The 21,369-nt window shown below is 44.9% G+C and overlaps 2 protein-coding genes across 8 annotated transcripts in view; both read right to left on the reverse strand.

Moving 5' to 3' along the window:
* Positions 1–21,369, reverse strand: part of LOC132458961 (hemicentin-1-like) — a 186,957-nt gene that overhangs the window by 28,082 nt on the left and 137,506 nt on the right. The window lies entirely within an intron of this gene.
* LOC132458964 (protein asteroid homolog 1-like) overlaps positions 7,035–21,369 on the reverse strand; it is a 41,146-nt gene continuing 26,811 nt past the window's right edge. The window contains exons 1-6 of one of the 4 annotated variants that reach the window (XM_060053362.1): positions 14,665–16,014; positions 13,033–14,462; positions 10,026–11,324; positions 8,554–8,761; positions 8,207–8,351; positions 7,035–7,748 (exon numbers count right to left, since the gene is read on the reverse strand). In XM_060053362.1, coding sequence (XP_059909345.1) covers positions 7,358–7,748; positions 8,207–8,351; positions 8,554–8,761; positions 10,026–11,288 — 2,007 coding nt within the window. In that variant the 5' untranslated portion in view covers positions 11,289–11,324; positions 13,033–14,462; positions 14,665–16,014 and the 3' untranslated portion in view covers positions 7,035–7,357. Of the gene's footprint in view, positions 7,749–8,206; positions 8,352–8,553; positions 8,762–10,025; positions 11,325–13,032; positions 16,015–21,369 lie in introns of those variants that run through there. The other 3 variants (XM_060053361.1, XM_060053364.1, XM_060053363.1) reach the window with 3 other exon arrangements.

Consider the following 21,369-nt stretch of genomic DNA (forward strand, 5'->3'; position numbering starts at 1 on the left):
CACCCAGAGAGGATCCCAGCTCCTTTATTCGGCAGCACACACACTCACTGCGAGTGGCTCACTTTGCTGACATCTACAAGATAGGACATGACACACACACACACACACACACACACACACACACACACACACACACACACACACACACACACACACACACACACACACACACACACACACACACACCTGGAGTTAAAGACACACACACACACTGAGAGTAACTCGTTAGGTTTCACTTTCCTGAAATTTACAAGATGACATCACACGCACCCCGTCCCACACACACACGTATACTGATGACTTTCGTTTTTCCAGACATTTCAGAGGTATCACATCTTCAACTCCATAACATAATAACGTGGTCATGCAGCCGAACACTTAAAGCCTATTGTACTGATGTGTATTTATCCAGTAGCAATTGCCATATAGTAGGTTTGATTTGAGTGGCGTCGCTCAGGTTACTTTATGCTTAAAGTCACTTGAGCGACGCGACTAAAATCGGAAGAAAAAAAATCTGCGATTCGGAGAATGATCTAGTGCCCATATCAATGCATATTAATTCAAAGTAAGTGGTCTTCCCATCCATGCTGCAGTTAATTGTTGTTCTTTTTTAATCTTCAATAAGGTTCCCCGGCCAGGGGAAAGACGCAATCGCAACGCCACTTATTTTGAAGTAATAAATGACTTAGATCATCAACAGGTATGATATTGACACGGCCAATAGCATGGGCGTCTTTTTGGTTTGAAATGTGCTGGGGACAGCCACGCATTCGGAAGTAGTGGTGGATTTAATGATTCGTTTCCGTGACCCAGTTCGCGTGATTCAGTTTGCCAAGAGGAGTCGTTCGCGAATCGTTCGTTCGTTCAGTCGAGTTTCCGGTAGCACACTGAGGCTGACTGACTCACTTGAGAACCGTGCATTGGCGTGCATTCCATGATGCGATTTACCGCTACCGGAAACCAGGCTGAACGAACAAATGATTCTCGAACGGTTCGGTTCGTTCGTCCTAAAGACTCGTTCATTCGAACCGGTTCGCGAACGAACGAGCCAACACTATTGTCAGTCTCTTGTTGACACAAAGTGACTTTTGGTCATTCTTGCTTTGCTTGAATTCTGGAATAATTGTGGGGGGGAGTGCATGCGTTTTGGTCAGAATGCCTGATGTAGGCTAGCTTTGATGGAATGTGTGTTGTGAATTTAGAACAGCCAACTCCTGATGTGATACAGCGTTCAGCTGTGCAACAAATATATTTTTCTTTTTCAATCTTGACGACTTTTGTAGTGCTGTGTGTAGCCACACCTTTGGCCCTTCTGAACTTAAACATGCAGTTAAATTCCTTTCCTAGCTCCTCTTGTTTATGTTGTTAGCTTAGCCATAGGCGTCGATTACGGGTGGGACGGGGGGGACATGTCCCCCCCACTATTTAAAATACGAAAATATGCAAACCAATTGCGACTGAACTCAACCGAAATCGTAGAGTCTAAAATCATGCGATAGGCGCGCACAAAGACATCATTTATTAGATAGGCCTACCTGATAAACCGTTGGAACACACAAGACCGGAACCCATAGCAACGACCGGTAAACAAACCCCGAGAAGCCCAATCCCCATGAGAGCTCCCCGCGCTACGGCCATCCGGTTCTTGCTTTGCTTGAATTCTGGAATAATTGTGGGGGGGAGTGCATGCGTTTTGGTCAGAATGCCTGATGTAGGCTAGCTTTGATGGAATGTGTGTTGTGAATTTAGAACAGCCAACTCCTGATGTGATACAGCGTTCAGCTGTGCAACAAATATTTTTTTCTTTTTCAATCTTGACGACTTTTGTAGTGCTGTGTGTAGCCACACCTTTGGCCCTTCTGAACTTAAACATGCAGTTAAATTCCTTTCCTAGCTCCTCTTGTTTATGTTGTTAGCTTAGCCATAGGCGTCGATTACGGGTGGGACGGGGGGGACATGTCCCCCCCACTATTTAAAATACGAAAATATGCAAACCAATTGCGACTGAACTCTAAAATCATGCGATAGGCGCGCACAAAGACATCATTTATTAGATAGGCCTACCTGATAAACCGTTGGAACACACAAGACCGGAACCCATAGCAACGACCGGTAAACAAACCCCGAGAAGCCCAATCCCCATGAGAGCTCCCCGCGCTACGGCCATCCGGAGGCGCACTGAGCTTTTGGCCGTGATATAATATGTACAATTATATTATATACTATTATATATAGAGCTCCGAGAGTCGCAAACGGCAATAATCACTTTCTCCTCCATGCTGCAGTTCACCCCGTACTGCACTGCACTGAATTTGACGGTTAAACGCTGATTGGCTGTTACACATGTCACTCAGTGGCCACGCTGTTGAACGCTGATGGCTGTCATCACGCGAAATCTGTGTCAAAGTTGAAATATTTCAACTCGAGCGAATTTGTCGCTCGGGTGCGAAAAATCAAAACTTGTCGCCGGTTTTCTCTCGCGAAATATTTGCCCGATACGCGTCTATACGTTCACTTTGAATGGGATCCTGTCGCCCCGTCGCGTTTGGTGTGAACGCACAGTGAACGCACTGGAGAAGTTTCAAGACTGACAGCCAAAATTGACATTTTTATTCAGAAAATAGCCGGTCCTTTTGCATCCTGTAAAAAGCATGTTTGTGACACTGGCTAATACATAATCTAGCCTGCATGTGGAGGGCCACGTAAGGTAAGAAATTGGTTTACGTAAACTTTGCTGCTGGTTCTGTTTTCTCGTGATGACCTGGCCAAAGGTTACCCACGGTCCTAAGCGATTGTGATCTGATTCTGGTTGGTGCTCCAGCTAGTATGCATTGTATATATAGATTGCAGCTAGTAGCAGCTACACACGGTGCGATTGCTATGCCATTGTGGTTATAGTTTTTTTGTCTGATTTAGATATGTGACGACTTGGAGCCTGGTAGGCCTATCCTGACATAAATATGTTCTTGCATAACCTGTGTGATTATCCTAAACTGTAGGGAATTTTATTTGCGGGCAATTTGCTTATGATGTTTAGCAAAGTCTACATTGGTCCTTCGCAAGTGTTTACTGGTGTTCAGGATTTGGCAGATGCAATTGTCCTCTGGGCGCTTTTTTTATTTAATTTTTTTAATGCAGCATAACATATGCTACCAGCAGCCCTTGCTCGTCTTCAAAAGGCTGATGCTCAGTACCTCGTTTCATTTCGTACCCCCTTTACAGTCTGGCATTGTTTGTCTGGTAAACGTTGTTGATGTCGAGATAAGTGTTAAATTGCCAACACTGTTCTTTGTCCTGTGTGTATTAGTATTACATATCCCGAGCCAATACCCTGGTGTTTCCAACGCCGTTTTGCAAAACAAGCCAAAACACAAGCTGTGGTTTTCAACTTTTATTGTTCGAATAGGATTTTCAACACCTATACAATACACTGTAGAGCATATTGTGATGCAGCGTTGAATGGATGAATAGCTTACTTAAGGGTACCCAGCACTTTTCAAACCACACTCAAGCTTATGGTTATTGTCCCCACCACTTATAAAAACAAACTGACGCCTTTGAGCTTAGCCATATCATGTCACATTGTCAACATTGGATACATGAAGCAGAACATAGTGGGTCATATGTCCGATGCTTTTTTAAAACGTTTTCTTCATAAAACGTGCCAGACAGATTTTGTATACATTTTATTCCTTAGTAATTAGCTACATGGTTATGCCGTCTTTCAGAACCTTTCATTACCGGCACTAAAGAGAGAAAAAAGAGTGCATCCTCATTGTACCCAGCACTTCTAAAAATGCATTTCCGAATGCGTCTCTGTCCCCAGCACATTTCAAACCAAACTGACGCCCATGTTGACAGATGAACGTTAGGAAGGCCCATGCGAGTGAATGGAGCAGTCTACAGCATTGAGAAGAGCCGTGTAATAAGTAAGGGATAATGTATAGATCGCCGGTCATTATCGGAAAAATAAGCCCAGACAGGGCGAACAGGACACCGACGCACAGCGAAGGTCTTGCTTCGCTCTGAAGGGGCTTATTTTCGCTAATGAGCTGCGAAGTTCTATACATTATCCCGCTTATTACACGGCTACTTGACAAAACGAAAAATACTTTTTACAATTTATTTGTTACCCAGCATTCGTAGTGTTGATCAGCGGAGAAATAGTCCGCCAAAGACGTTGACTCCGCTTAGCAACCGAAGACGCTGGGGTTGAAAAGTTACCGGACTACTTGAGGAGTGATACCAAAGACGTCATTAGAGGCAAAAAGTCCTTTGTTTTCCTTGACAGCGGTCAATTATACTTACCAACGGATTCACCGCCGGAAGTTTTGAAGAGCTCATGCAAGTGAACGGAGCGTTCCACGGCATTGATAAGACCCGTGTGTAACAATTCAACTCATAATTTATTTTTACATTTTTTTACAAGTGGTGGGTGCAAAATTTATCTTGACGAAATCTGGTGGGGACGCGTCCCTGGTGTAATCGACGCCTATGGCCAATAGCCTCAATAGTGGTATACATTTCGGCGAGGCCTGTTTACTTGAAGAAATTCATTGATTTAGGCCTATTGTTATTCATATTTCATGCGAAAGGAGATGCATTCAAACGTGTAGCCCCAAGTTCACACGGTCCTTCAGAGCAAACCCGACCGACTGGAAAACACACACTTTACCTCTCTCTCAAATACACACACATGACACAACTAGGCCTATGGCAAATACAGACTTTTAGCAGTCTGTCTGTCAAACACACACACAACTACTGCAAGGCTTTTAGCAGTTCGTTTAAAATATCTTGAAGGGCACATTTTATGAAAACAGCACTTTTCCTGGGATTTGGGGTGATGTTGTGGGTAGATGGTGCTCCCACAAGCATACAAACTTTGAAATAAGTCAGTACATGATTTTTTGAGTGAGATACGCATTTCTCAGCCCGCCTCCAGCTACCAAACGAGCGAGTCAGTTTCGGCGCCCCCTCCTACGTAGGAAGGGGGCACATTTGAATATTAACCTCCCACTTCCCCACTCCCCTCCAATCAGAGCATCGCTAAGATTTTGTGGACCAGCGGACGAGCAGCTCCGGCGGGGGGAACTCTGCGCTAGCCCTGCAGCTAAGCTCCGGGAGTACAATCCCTTTCTCTGGCGCCGAGCTCACCCCGCCGGAGCTGCCGCCAAAGGGAAGTCGGGAGGAGGACACATGGAGTAGGAAGGGATTGTACTCCCGGAGCTGAGCTGCCGGACTGCCGCCGAGCTACCCCAGCCGGAGGTGCTCGTCCGCCGGAGCTGCTAGTCCGCTGGAGCTGCCACCTAGCTTCGGCGCCAGTTCAGCTCCCGGAGTACACTGCCGGACTGCGGCCGGATGGCTTCGATGGCGGCCGGCAGCTCCGGCGCGGGGAGCTGGGAGGCAGTCCGGCAGCTCAGCTCCCGGAGTGCAATCCTTTTCTTCTCCATGTTGCGGTTCATGGACTTCAGAGAGTCAATGCCAAAGTTCCTTACCCCCAATTCTTCTCAACCATGGCCGAGATATCCCCCAATACGAGTCTTTACTTGTGGAAGTACCAGAGACGTCAGACACAGTCTTTATTATTCATAATATCATCCGAGGCACACATGGCTTTTGGCCATGATGTTAGATAGATTATATAAATATAAATACCCGTATTTATTATGTTAGATTATATTATATAGTTATAGAGCTCCAGGAGTCAGCAAACGGCAACAACCCCTTCTCCTCCATGCTGTGGTTCAGTCTGACAGCTCATTGGTCAATGGGCAGCAGCTCATTTGCATCAAGGCTACAGACACCAGAAACAGCGCATTCTGAAGGGACTGAAACAGAGGGGAATAGCGGTAGACGATATTTTTTTTTCCTAAAAGCTATTTCCAGCAAACAGCTTCAAAAACTATGTTTACTTGTTGGGAAAAAACCATAATATGTCTCCTTTAAAAAGACAGTACGCCGACATACGTGGCGTTCTGGTGTTTCTTTGACCAGGCGACAGGGGGCGCTGTTGGTCATTTTGGACGACCTATACCAGTCGGCAACCTTTTCAACATGCAGTGCCAGTTTGGCTATTTCTCTTTAATGAGAGTGCCAAAAGCAACAATATATTAAATAGTAAGCTGAATTATGTCTTGAATCGGTCTTGTTTTTAAACGATTTATGATAACTTTATGTTCTGTAAGGTGACCTTGGGTGCCTTGAAAGGCGCCTCTAAATTAAATGTATTATTATTATTATTATGACACAGCGACAAAAAACATTTTGTCGCTGTGAATTGTATTATTTCCATATGGTCCACAATCATGCATCAACTTTTTTTTTTTTTTTGTTACATTTGCAACATGGGATTACAAATTAAAATTACATATGTCCCATCTTAAAACACTGCTTTCAGAATCTCATTCAAAAACTTACTTGCACAAAAAACAGACATTTTTTGAGAATGTTGGAAACATCCACATCAATATCTTTAAAGACATGTACAGCTTTGCAAAAACCATGTGAAGGCCATGCATACAGGCCACTTGCAACAATATTTTATATATCTTCTTCTCTATAACTTACAACATAGGTTTTAAACTATTAATTGATCCCATTTCAGAACACTGCTTTCAATAATTACTTTAAACAAATTTGCACTGGTAGGAAATGCCCAGAACAGAATAAAGTGCAAAAAAATATGTAAGATTATGCTGCCCAATTGTATCTGTGAAAAAATTAAATAATATTAAAATGTAAAAAAAAAGAAAAAAAGCCAATGATTATGCTGCCACTGGCACTCGTGCCGAGGGTTGCCGACCCCTGACCGATACAAACCATCTCTGGAGTCGTTTGGGTGGGGATCACGTTGCCTGAGGTCCTTGCGTTGTGACTGTGGTGACGTGGTGCACGGCTACGCCTGCCTCTCCATCAGAAAGATAGTGGAGGTCACACACACACTGACACACACTGTGACCCACACTAGCCCATTCCTTGACCCACAAAGACACACACACAAAAACACAACCAACACATAGACCACCGATAGCAAAGTATTTACAAAACTTTAGTAATATCAATACAGAAGGTGGAAACATTTTCTTATTTGGTTTGGTTTTACATGAAGTTAAATTTATTAGTCAAATTGTCTCATACCGTTCTCAACTCTCCTCGTATGTTAGCATTACATTTACATTTAGGGGATTTAGCAGATGCTTTTTTACGGTCTGTGGACTGTGGCAAATGTACTGATTGACTTACAATCAGTACATTTGTCAGAAGAAAGAGAAACAACAATGTATCAACAATATATCTAAATAGCAACACTGGCCCTCATCAGTCCCCTCATCAGTCCCCGCACCCCCCTCCCCTCTCACCCCCACCCCTCCCTCTCCTGCTTCCTCCCCAGTTCTGGGTTTCTGGACCGGTCCTTCCTGTCTTTGGTTCTGTAGCGTGTTCCAACCGTCACCCTAGGCCAATCAGGGCCCTGATCCAGGTCTTCAGCCCCGCCCAGCTCCTCCCCCTCCTCCTCCTCCTCCTCCTCCTCATCCTCATCCTGGGTGTTGAGGTGAAGGTGCTCCATGCTGGCCCTCAGCTGGACCTCAGGCCCCCCAGCTCTCCTGTTGGCCCTGGGGTCTGGCTGGGTCACTGCTCCCAGGAGCCTCCTGTACAGTCTCCTGAACTGGGGGCTGTGAAGTATCTCCTCTGGCTCCCTGTTCAGAAGCTGCTTCTGCCGCTGGTGCACCAGCCTGCCCTGGTACAACCTGGACCGACCCGTCTGGGATTAATGAAGCACTGTCTTATCTTGGAACCACATTCTCAACTTTCTCTGTCACAAATTTGTGTCTTTTACAATTACTAATTTTATTACTGTTAAAATATCCCAATCTCGGTACGTTACTTTCAATATTTCTTTTGTAATGTCTCCACACAAGCTTTTGAGATTGTGTAACTATGGTAACAGTAATGGCTAGGCAATGGTGTTATTATGGAAACAGTACTGACTAGGTGACGTGTGCTACTATGGTAACAGTACAAGCTGGGTGATGGTGTTACTATGGAAACAGTAGTGTCTGGGTGATGGTGTTACTATGGAAACAGTACTAGCTAGGTGATGGTGTTACGATGGAAACAGTACTGTCTGGGTGATGGTGTTGCTATGGAAACAGTACTGTCTGGGTGATGGTGTTGCTATGGAAACAGTACTGTCTGGGTGTCTCACCAGGCGAAGTGGGGTTCAGGGAGGGGCTTGCAGAGCCGCAGGTTGAGCTGGGAGGCGTCCTTCAGGCAGGCCTGCCATTGGTTGAAGCTGTGAGCCACGACACAATCCAGAGGCCGAAAGATGCTGTTGGAATACCCCTGCCAGCCTTCACACACACACACACACACACACACACACACACACACACACACACACACACACGCACACACACACACACACACACACACACACACACACACACACACACACACACACACACACACACACACACCGGCACACAAATTGAGCGAGTGATTAAGGGAATAAGTGAGTGAGTTAGGTTACTTGGCACCACATGTGCTACCTACCTATGGTCAATCGTTTCCGTCGGTTCTGTTCTCCTTGGACCATGACCATCAGCAGAGCTTTGAGGACCGTCGGCTCAGGGCTGGCCCTCCTCAGCCAGTAGCGGGTCACAGCCACTGGGAGGCACAGGTGAGCTGGAACTCGCTCCAGCGTCTCTTCCTCCACGCCCAGCGTCTCCAGACACACCTGCAGCCTCACAGCGCGGTCTGCCTGGGAAGTGGGAACAAACCACACCAAGAACACTTTTAGATGGTTTCCCTCAGATCACTCCTTCTATAGGATCAACACATGCTGTTTATTACATAATGCAGATGATTTATGAGACTTGCAGCATGCATACACCTATTACCCACTTTGAGAATTGAATTGGTCTCAATGTGGAAGACAGTCAACCAGGTTAAGATATGGCTAGTTAAAGGTCCCATGGCATGCTACTTTATGAATTATTTTATGTAGGTGTTAGTGGGCCCCTAACACAGTACTTGAAGACGTTCAAGAAATTCAGCCTTGGTGCAGAATTACAGCCACTACGAGCCAGTCAGACAATGAACTTTCCACAAACGTGCTGTATTTTAGAGGCGGGTTAAGGTGGAGGGTGGGGGTGTGACCCTGAGCAGATTGCGGCCACTGTACCATGCGCTCGTGTTTACAGTGGATGTATCGCAATGGCTCGGATCATAATATCATCCGGAGGCGCACACAGCTTTTGGCCTTGTTCTGTAAATATTCTAGAACACTCCGGGTGCTCCGGCGGTAGTCCTTGAGCCCTTTATCTAAATAATATTATATTATACATAGATATCTGTATAATTTAACACACATTATCACGGCCAAAAGCTCTGTGCGTCTCCAGACGATATTATGAATCTCAAACAACTGCGTGGGGTTCTCCGACGTCTCTGGTTCTTCCACATCAATCTGAAGTAGACTGAACCGCGACATGGAGGAGAAAGCGGACGTTGCCCACGATTGTTGACCGCGATTGTCTCCCGCCAGAGCCCCGCTGCCCGCTGCCGAGGGGCCACCGCATCGGCAGCGGGCAGCGGGCCGCGCCGAGGCACCACGCGTCTGAGCTTTGTTTTATCAAAGGCAGAGCAGGATACCTTTGGCTCGTTTTACACCTAACACCATTTCTAGCTGCTGGGGGACCATAGGCAGGCTAGGGGAGCTCATTTCAACGTTAGAAAACCTCACGAAGTGAATTATGGCATTTTGATGCCATGGGACCAAAAACGTAATGCAATTAGATGGAAAATCACCCTGAAAAAATTTAACAGTCAATTAAATGTAACTATCGTGAAGTATTCATTGAATTTCGACCAATCTTTTAAAGTTGCTGCTGACATGTAAGCCTTCTGCTTAATAGGTGCTGCTGCTATAATCAATCTAATATCAATCTGTTATCCATCTTTGTTCGACCTCTTGTCCATCTATTATCCACCTATCAGCCAGCAGAATGAGTCTGTAGGCCTACCTGGGTCAGAGAGTCCAGCCTCAGAGTCTTAGCAGCTCCGTGGACCAGCGGTTGCACCTTGACACTCGCAGGCTTCGTACCGACCCGGTCCACCTCCTCCACCTTGCCCCCTCCCAGGCCCAGCAGCAGCCCGTACATCACCTGCCGGATGGGCCGCGAGGTGAGGTTGGAGCTCTGCAGGTCGCTGCGCTCCACCTGGGTTGGCAATATCTTCCTCTTGTGCACCAACAGGTCCAGGATGTCAGCTCCCAGCTCTCCTCTGGCCAGGGGCGCACGGACCCAGTCGGGGACGCAGCTCAACATCTCAGCGGGCAGCGAGGGAATGGTTCCCTCGCTGAAGAACCCCCGCAGAGAGGAGCTGGGGAGTCGGTACTCCAGCATGGACTTCTGCACCTCAGTCAGCACCTCCGTCTGCACCTGCTGACTCATGTTGGGCATGAGATCCATCGCTGCTGTCAAGGTGTCTTCAATCGTCTGGAAGCCTCTCATCCACCTCAGGAGTCCCTCCAGGCGGGCGGTCTGAGACAACTCTATCTCTCTCTGTCTTCCCGCAAGAACATTTTGGTCCCAGTTCATTTCTCTGATGTTGACGAAGTCGTTCCCGGCCAGCAAAGCGAAGACGGGCAGCAGCTGGCGGTCGATGTTGAAGAAGGTGCAGAAGCTGGACGTGGTGTATCGCTTGCAGGGGATATAACTCCTGGTCGGACTCTTTTTAACTGAGTCCCACTGGAAGTGATCTAGGTGCAGAAGCCCCCAAGGAAGGTCGTAGATGTAGAAGTCAGTGTCTCCGGACAGCAACGGGCAGCACCAGTCACTGGCCAGGGCAGCCAGCTGGCCGTCGGCCTCTCCAAAGCACCTGACCAGCGGCACCTTCATGTTGTTCAGCGTCTGCTCGAATACCTTCGTGGAAATGGGGGGGAGGATGTCCGCCCTCCTGCCCTTCAGAGCGGCGCCCTGGGCCCTCCAGACCTTCCCTCTGGCCCGGTCCATGAGGGTGTCCAGTTTGATGTCACTGGTCCCCGAGCCTCCGTCCATCACCACGTACGGTTTGATTCCACAGTCGGACAGAGCCTTGAAGAGAGCCAGGACCTCCACCTGGAAGGCCAGGTACTCCCCGCCGTGGTTCTGGTCCAGGTTGGACCTGTAGTACAGGTCGTAGGCCAGGTTAGTGCCGTCCACCACTAGCTTGCTGTCCCTGAAGCGGATGTCCTGGTAGATCTGGCTGTAGTCCTCCAGCAGCGAGCACAGGTCATCTACCCCCATGATGGCTCATAGGTCATGCTCTAACTCCACCTATGACTGGATACATTCTAGCGTCTATGATGACTGATCCCAGCTCCTTTATATACACTCTTATATACAGCTCCTTTATATACACAAGACACATAAAAACACACACACACACACACACACACACACACACACACACACTCACACTCACACACACACACACACACACACACACACACACACACACACACACACACACACACACACACCCTGGGAGTGGCTTCGCAGTTCTCTTTAAGTTTCGCTTTCCAATCAAAGATTGAGTCCCGTGGTCAGACCAGGCACGGCGCCAGGATTCCTGTTGTGGATGGGCCAGACCAATTGTGGGTGGTGCTTAAATTAAAAACGTCATCAAATCCCTGTTTAACCTAATGCAAATGACTATACTGCTTGATGCTCGTTAAATATTTTATTGCATTGTAAAAAGTTTCGGTGCTTAGGACGGACCTATCCGCGATAACTCGCGGATTTCACAGTCTCTCCATTTAGAACTGCTCATGTTGATATCGCTGCGTTATTGTCTCTGTTGTAGAGATAATTTAGCAACACCTCTAACCGCACCCCTGCGCCTCCTCTTCTTCCGCGGAGCGTCTAATCGCATTTACATAAAAAGGAAACCGCCAGTGTGTAAGGTCCGGGAGTGTAAAGACGTCTCGTAGCCTACTGACTTAAGAAGAGCGCTTTGGAATCTCTATTGCGCACCACACCTGGCTGTGCTTTAGCGCGTCACTCTATAGATCCCAAGTATAGACTGTAAAAGTGATCAGGAATCGAATATTTCCCACATAGTTTAGTTATGATCGTATTACACGAGGCCGACTATTTCAGAATTCTGTTTAGCCTAATTGTTTTAAGTTTTCAACAATATTTCGATATCATTAGCAACAGAGAGCTTATTAGGCATATAAAGAAGATGCATTCAATTGTAGCCTAGGCTACTACGAGATAATAACTAGGCCCTATATCTTTCCGCGATCTCATGGTCATCCACGAAGATAACAGCCCTTTAACGCAAATCGGATTAAGCATCAATATCAACAAAGATTGCCGCATTGCACAAATAAAGCATTTCAGAATAGAAGAAAGAAAGGTTTTGGGTGGGGCTGTTGAACAGTGGATGGTCCTAGTTCCGTCAGGCTAGGCCAGTATTTATCCACCAAAGCACCATACTACACAGATCACAGCGCATTTCCCTCTCGGATGGCTCTACCATCTCAAACAAATGACATTAAAATACTCTTGAATTTTAAAGTTAAACTTCTGGGACGCTATATGCCTTTAACGCATTACATTGCCAATATTACGTCCTTCTTCATAATATTCATACTCGTTGTCTTCCCTATAAAACGATTTTTCTTTCTTTATTGAGAACCAGAGAAGAACCGAAAGTGGAACAACGTCCGGATCTCGACTCCCTGGGAAATTAAACTCTCCAACAAAAGAACAAACTAATCCCTTATCACAAACTGGCCTGGTTTGCATGTTATTACTGAACGAAATAAAAGCTCCTTTATAATGGTCTATATATCTATAGGCCTATCTGGAATAGAAAACCGCAACGACGTCTGAACAGCTGATCTCCTTTCAGCTGTTCACGCCCATAAACTCACACACACTCTCTCTCTGTTTCATGCTTAGTGTAATATAGGCAGTTTACTAGCGTGGATGCTAGTATAACTAATTATTTTAACAACTGCTCTGTGTTTGTTGTACGTACGACATGTGTGTTGGTTTCCTGGCTTCGTGTGTTGGTCATTCTGCCCTCTAGTGGCACCTAGATGTAATCTTTCAGCCAGATGGTGGAGGACACACACACACACACACACACACACACACACACACACACACACACACACACACACACACACACACACACACACACACACACAGTAACATAGTGTATGTTTCAGAACTTCATTGTAGCAGTAGAAAGAAAGTGTTGCCCACTCAGGCTCCATATGTATCTCTTTTTAATTTGGAATATGTTTCGGCCCTCAAGCCTTCTTTAAGATTAGCATGAAGAAATATGCCCTACATGTCATATAGGCCACACCCCCTCAACACATCCGGTGGTGATTGGACAATCATGTTCTACCAGGGAGGAAACAATCAAAGAGGCCTTCAGCCATTCAAAACCCTTGAACCCTTGAAAATATAGCCAATACAATCACTGCAAGTAACGTGACAAGAACATAATGTATCATCTCACATACAAATATTTTATATAAAATAATAAAGGTTTGACCTCAGCTCTAAATGTATATCATAAATAATTCAATAATAAATAGAGGTAAATTACAAAGATCCCTTTGAGTCACAGTCTATATTCCTGAGGTGACTCGGTTCTCCGATGGTTCTCCGACAGAAGAACCTCTGGACAGAACTTCAGTAACATTATAATCCATACAGACGGGGTCAGTGAGGTTCATGGTTTGGTTTGCTGCGGTTCGCTATCAACACAACTCAAGATTCACACTGAGAAAAAGCCCACAACCATAATATTGTAATGACAACAGAGCACACAGACCTAAGGAAATATATTGCTGAAATACCACTAAGAGGTTGATTAAATAATGAAAATATGACTAACTGCTTATAACACTATAGTTTTCTTTTATCACAGACACATATATTGGTAGATGTTATTTTCTTTACCTTGACATGTTTCGACGGATATATTGTGGACAGCATCGGTTCTTTAAGTCTCTCACAGAAATCATGAAACCATTACTAGGTCAAATGGAACAACATTGCAAAAATTCAAAAGAGCTGGCAAAATAACTTAAAAATATCAAAGTGGGTAAGGACGAAATATTAATATCACATGACGTCGTCTCACTTTTCACCAACACACCAGTAGAAGCAACTTTTCAAAAAATACAGCAACGGCCATAAAACGGACAAAAACCTCAAGAATTGCACAAATTTGACAGTACAAGACATCAGTCAATTACTCCACTTCATCGCCACCTCAACTTATTTTCAGTTCCGCACAAAAATATACAGGCAGAAAGAGGGTTTCGCCATGGGGGATCCACTATCAGCCATAATGTGTGGCCTCATATGGAAAACCTGGAGAAGGAAGCAATAACATCAGCACCGGAGGCGTACCGGCTCACACTATGGAAGAGGTACGTGGACGACATCCTGGAAAACATAAAGAGAGGACATATACAAGAAATCACAGATCACCTCAATTCCATTGACCACACTGGCAACATAAAGTTCACACATGAAGAAGAAAATGACAGATCCATAGCTTTTTTGGACTTAAAAATCCACCACACGATTGAAGGAGACATCAAAATAAAAATCTATAGGAAATCGATGCACACAGACCAATACCTACTTTGGACATCAGAACACCCAATAGCTCATAAACTCTCAGTGGTTAGAGCACTACATGAACGGGCAGCTTTAACAACGGATCCCAAGGACAGAGCACTGGAGGAACAACACATACAGAATGCACTGAAAACATGTCAGTATCCACAATAGGCAATACAGAAAGGAACGAAATGTAAAAAACATAAGGAACTACAAAGGGAGAGGAGAGGAGCAGTGACACTGCCGTACATCAGAGGGGTCACTGAGCGCGTCCAGAGGGTCAAGAAGAAGCACCAAATCAACACACCGGTAAAACCACGCACAAAACTACCACAGCTGCTAGTTCACCCAAAGGACAAAATTGATCAATACAATAAATGCAAATATATATGAAATACCATGTCAATTATGCAATAAAGCCTACATCGGGGAGACGGGAGGGGGTTTTACCACACGAAAATAAGAACATAAAAAGGAATGTGAAAAGGAGACAGCTCAGAGACAAACAAGAGTAATAAAGGACAAGGCCGAGCAAGGAAACCTCAAATCTGCCATAACGGACCACTGAGTGGTAACCCTTACCCTAACCCTCCAATCTGCCATAACGGACCACTGAGTGGTAACCCTTACCCTAACCCTAAAATCTGCCATAACAGACCCTTGAGTGGTAACCCTAACCCTAACCCTCCAATCAGCCATAACGGACCACTGAGTGGTAACCCTTACCCTAACCCTAACCCTCCAATCTGCCATAACGGACCACTGAGTGGTAACCCTAACCCTAAAATCTGCCATAACAGACCCTTGAGTGGTAACCCTAACCCTAACCCTCCAATCAGCCATAACGGACCACTGAGTGGTAACCCTTACCCTAACCCTAACCCTCCAATCAGCCATAACGGACCACTGAGTGGTAACCCTAACCCTAACCCTCCAATCAGCCATAACGGACCCTTGCAAAAGAGAGAACCATATCATGGATTGGGACAATGCCAGAGTCATTAGGCGGGAAAACAACCGATGCCACCGTTGGATATAGGAGGCGACTGAAATAAAAGGGCTGAATTAAAAGGGCTTACCATACAGGGTGTGACGGTGATATTGCATTGCGTTTGGTTGTATTGTGTTCATATTATATCATACTTAATATCACATCATTAAATATGGGGGCTTAACACCATGGACACGCCTGATCTCTAAGCATGGAAGCTTAGCATGGTCGGGCCTGGTTAGAACCTGGATGGGAGACCGCCTGGGAATACCAGGTGCTGTAAGTGGTGTCGGGTGGTGGCCAATAGGTGGCACTCTTCCCTCTGGCCTTAACATCACTCCCGATGCCCCAGTGCAGTGACGGGGACACCGTGCTGCAGAAGGCGCCGTTGTAAGTACCATATTGGCTCGGCTACCAGATCGGCTCGGGGTCCGTCGTCTGCTGATTACGTCACACAATACGCTATCTACAGCAATAAGGTATTTTAAGGCTTAAATTAAAGAGCCTGTAATGATCTTTCATTTTGAACATAGACCATTCCCAACCTATCTGTATGGATAGTTTTCTTGTAAAAACAATACATCCCTCGGAATCATCTTGGCTGTTAAGATAAGCCGTCCGTGTTGCCAGATTGGGCACATTTTCAGCCTGATTTGGCTACTTTGAATCACGTTAGGCTGGAAAAACGGGACATATGCCCAATCTGGCAACACAAACCGAAACTAGACATAGACCTACTCGCGCTCGCACATGTGCTCGCTGTTGCCTGGTGGTTGCTATGACTACAGCCAGAGCTACAGCACAAAACAGCCAATCACAACTGTCCGACGTACAGCCAATCACAATGTACGCCCATTCAAGCGTACAGCCAATGATATTGTGTAACGCAATCAGCAGACGACGGACCCCGAGCCGATCTGGTAGCCGAGCCAATATGGTACTTACACCGTCCGTCGGAGGAGACGTAAAACCGAGGTTCTGACTCACTGAGTTCACAAAAGATCAATATCACCGTCACAACGAGTAGGGGTCTCCCCGGTGTCCTGGCCCAACCAGGCTCTCCCAGTCTGCCCCCTAATCATCCTCCTGTATGATTGGCGGACTCATTCATTCCCTCACTCTCCACCTTAAGCTGGGATGAACGTTCTGGCGCAGAATGGCTGCCGTGCGTCACCCCAGTGGGTGCTACACACTGGTGGTGGTTAGTGAGGTTCCCCCTTCACTGTATAGCGTCTTTGAGTGTCTAGAAAAGCGCTATATAAATTCAAACCATTATTATTAATATACGATATCATTGTTTTAAGATGTGTTCAATAATAGTCCTTAGTATCTTTCAGGATATTTATTTAACATTCACAGGGTTCATCGTCTAACAGGCATCTCTTGGGTGGTCACAAACTATCTTCCTCATACCTCCGTGCCAGCACGCATGCGCACATGCCTTCTCGCTCGGTACGGAGGCTCACCTGTGACAATGCGTATGAGCATGAGAATTGCATATAGTTCTACAATCATATCGCACACCATATTATATTATATAATATCATAAATCATTTATATTTTCATGTATAATTGTATTTATTTTATATTGGTACGAAAGCTTTTTTGGTTAGGCCCATTAAGGAATCAATGCATTATTATTATTATCATCGTCATAACATATTGAACGTTAAACTGATTGAATTAAAGGGTTAGGGTTAGGGTTGAGGTCCCATTAGAATAAAAAGAGCTCTAGGTTGAGCCAACAGGCCAGCTGGATCCAGTTTGTGTACGGACACATTCCCGGTAGTAAACAGAAGAAGCATTACAGTTTACCAGCTAGCAGCAGGAGCACAGAGAGGGTCCATGGATTCATCTTTATCTGCTCCGTAGCTTCCTCTCTGTGTCTGGTTGTTAACGCCACTTGGACAGGGGGAGGGCTGAATGGCTGATTGTGAAAGGCTACAGTAATAGTCTTCACATGTAGCTTCCTCCTTTTAGATATTCTCTGCAATAGCCAATAACCTCCCATCACAATGCTTTAAATACCATATATAGCTTCCCTTCTCCCTCTCTCATTGACATGACATCCAATCAGCAGTTCAGTTAATATTGTCCCAGTAGAACGTCCCTATAGTGCCATTATCAACGAGTTTTTTAGAAGTAATCCCTTTGCTTTGGATTGATCTACAACTAGATTGTAACAAAACATAAGTTGAAGTAGAGTTTGACTTTCTATTATATTGAACAACCGTTATGTCTTTAATTGATTCATCAAACTTAGAGACTAGAAGTTAGGGATGCACGATGGGCCACAATGTACGCGGCCAACATCGGTCACAGGTGGAGTATCTCCAGTGTATATGGATTATTGATCAGCCATTATTATTAGTCAACACGACAGGATAACGTCAACAATGACCATGTCTAAAGTACAATAACTGGCAGAATAAGCTGCACTAATTGTCTTCATGATAGTTGTATCTCAGTGACCCCCATATATTACCCCTCAACAAAGTGTGTGAATTCAAACGCTGACCTTAACAAGGTATTGCGGATGTTAGTTTACGATATGTTCTCTGATGACAGGGAAATATGAGTATTGGTGATCTGCTGAGCTTATCTCACACTATCTCACTCTCTCCCCCTGATTTCATGGGTTGGCCAATGGGCAGAGAGGGGCGGGACTTCTGGTTATAAGGATCAACAGTGACTCTGCTCATTTATATATATGCCTTGTGGTTTGTGTTTTCGTTGGTTGATTCTCTGGTTCTCAGGTTTGTTGATTCTCTTGTTCTCCTTTTTGTGTTTCCTCATTCTGTGATAGAGACAGAGTTAAGGTAGGTTTGGCAATTTGGAGCAACAAGACAGAGAGATGCTACATTTTTTGATGATCCAATAGAAATAAGACATACCTCCCTTCAGACTACTTCCTCAAACCAAGGGACTAGCTCACTGCCTTTGGCAAAAAGTTAGACCCATTGGGCAGACTGCAGTCATGCAGAATGAGTAGGGCCAAACACCTCCTAAAGATGGCTGACCCACTCCTCCTAAAGATGGATGACCCACTCAGCCTTAAGATGGCCGCCACACTCCTCCTAAAGATGGCAGACCAAGCCCCCGGGAACGGTGCATACTTCTGCAATTCACCAGTGCTCAGCGGCCAAGCCTGGTATTGCAGCTGTTTAAGTTGGCTGTGGACGGGTACCTCGATTCAAGGGACCCAGAAGTAGATATCTCCGTTCACTCCAATAGAAGTGGGGAACAGGAATGTGTCTCCGCAAAAAATGCCTGGATATCAATCAACAACCCTGTCTCGTCAAAATTACGTTCCCATAGAACTATTCGGCATTCTCAATTACGTTTGTCATAAAACGTATTTTGTCCGCGATTACGTTTTATTGAACGTATTGCAAATACGTTCGTCCTCAGCCTATTTTTTGCCATTCATTAACCTCTAGGATTATGTTTGGTTGAAACGTATCCCAGATAGGTTAAATGTCAACGTATAGCACATTATTGTCATTAAGGCATATCTTCCTTTCAGGGAACGTTTCATTTAACGTATTTTGTCTGAAAAATGTATCTTGGCCGTGAATACGTTTTATTGAACATATCGCAAATACGTTCGTTGTCAGCCTATTGTTTTGCCATTTATTAACCTCTAGGATTAGTATCCCAGATAGGTTAAATGTCAACGTATAGCACATTATTGTCATTAAGGCATATCTCCCTTTCAGGGAACGTTTCATTTAACGTATTTTGTCTGAAAAACGTATCTTGGCTGTGGATACGTGTTATTGAACATATCGCAAATACGTTCGTTGTCAACCTATTTTTTGCCATTCATTTACCTCTCGGATTATGTTTGGTTGAAACGCATTCCAAATATGTTAAATGTCAACGTATAGCACATTATTGTCATTAAGGCATATTTCCCTTTCGGGAAACGTTTAATTTAACGTTATTTTGTCCCTGATTACGTCTTATTGAACATATTGCAAATAGGTTCGTTCTCAACATTTTTGTTGTTATTTATTTAAGCTACCTCTTGGATTACAGGCTACATTTAATTGAAACGTATCCTTAATAGGCTACGTTAAATTTCGATAACACATTATTGTCAGCATATAGGTCTACCTCTCGGGGAAGCGTACGTTTGATTGTAATGTTAATAGTCCAACGTTATATCAACATGTCACAAGAGGAGAAATTAACTGCTGACGGGGTAACTATAGGAGCGGGGGTTGCTTTGTTGATTTCTTTATCTAGGGCTATAGCTGTGGTCAAAGCGGGAAGTGTGCGTTGTCTGGGCGGCTGCCTGAACTGAGCTGCAGGAAATTATGTTCACACGTTTCTTCATTCATTCATGAAGGCTATACCGGTGAACGGTGACGTCAGACTCACGCCCACCTACAAACCAATCAATGTCCAGTATCAGCCTGTCCTCTCGGAAAATACGACCACGTTGGTTTGTTCCGCCACAGATTACGACCCATTGGAATTTATCCAAAACGAGCGAACGAGGCCCTCTACATGTGCGGGCAACCCTTTCTCATCAAAATTACGTTCCCAGAGAACTATTCGGCATTCTCAATTACGTTTGTCTAAAAAACGTATTTTGTCCGTGATTACGTTTTCTTGAACATATTGTAATGACCTCGCAGGTGACATAACGATGTCGAGTCATTAGTAATTGAAGGAACTTTTAATGGACCAAAACCAGGTCACTGAAACCCGTAACCAACGGCAGAAATCCCACCCAAAACAAACCCCGGTTACCCCGGCAACCCCCAACACGGTCTCACTCATGTGCAGGCCCCCACCCTCGTGTTCTTCCAAGGCCCTCCCCCCGCTGACCTAATGATTCGCCCTCACACTGATTGACAAGAAGAACATTACAATACATGCACACAGAACAACTGGCATAACGGACAACAAAATACAATGCAACACATAACACAAAAACAATTTAATTGTCCCAGGGTCGCTACAATATCGTAAATACGAATTCGTTCTCAGCCTATTTTTGCCATTTATTTACCGTGTTACTATGGCAGAATAAAGAATAAATTCATGCATTATCATTCAACTTGAACATGTGTTTTTACAGTATAGAGTGGTGGAGAGGGATGACGTATGTTGGCAAACCCGGAAGTGAGCGTCGCCCTCGGTTCCCTTGACAAAAAGCCAACGGGTTTTCCATTGGATTTTGGATTATTGCAGAAAAATCCTCAACTCCTCAAAAACGGAAAATAAATGAATCAATAAAAATAACCGTGCTCCAAAGAACGAAGTGTAAACCAATGCATTCTGAATGGGAGTGTTTCTCCGATTTTTCCATGCTACACAACGAAATGTAAACCCATGCAAATAAAGACTTCATGGTCATAATAATAATTTAAATATCATTAATCTACTACTGTGTGTGTAGGGAGGTATTCTATTTTTTTCAACGGGGCTGAATCCAGTCACTTGACCGTCATGGTTGCTATGGTGGTTGCTATCGACCGCCCCCTCTAATAACTCTAAAAACCATGCGGCAAAGGAGGTGCCGTCAATTGGGTTGTTTTTGTCGTAAACTAGGGTCCGATGGTTGAAAAATAGACAGTTATTCCAAGGTATCCTTAAAAGGCAGCTTGGATGTGTTTATTTTCTGCAGTTTAGACTTCTTCTATAACTTTTTTTGAAAGCAAAACACCAAGCTCATTGATTTAACGAGGGAGGGTTATTTGAAACAATTTATCCAATAAATAT

This window comes from Gadus macrocephalus, chromosome 6 (genome assembly GCF_031168955.1).
Source record: "Gadus macrocephalus chromosome 6, ASM3116895v1".
In the NCBI taxonomy this organism is placed as follows: Eukaryota; Metazoa; Chordata; class Actinopteri; order Gadiformes; family Gadidae; genus Gadus; species Gadus macrocephalus.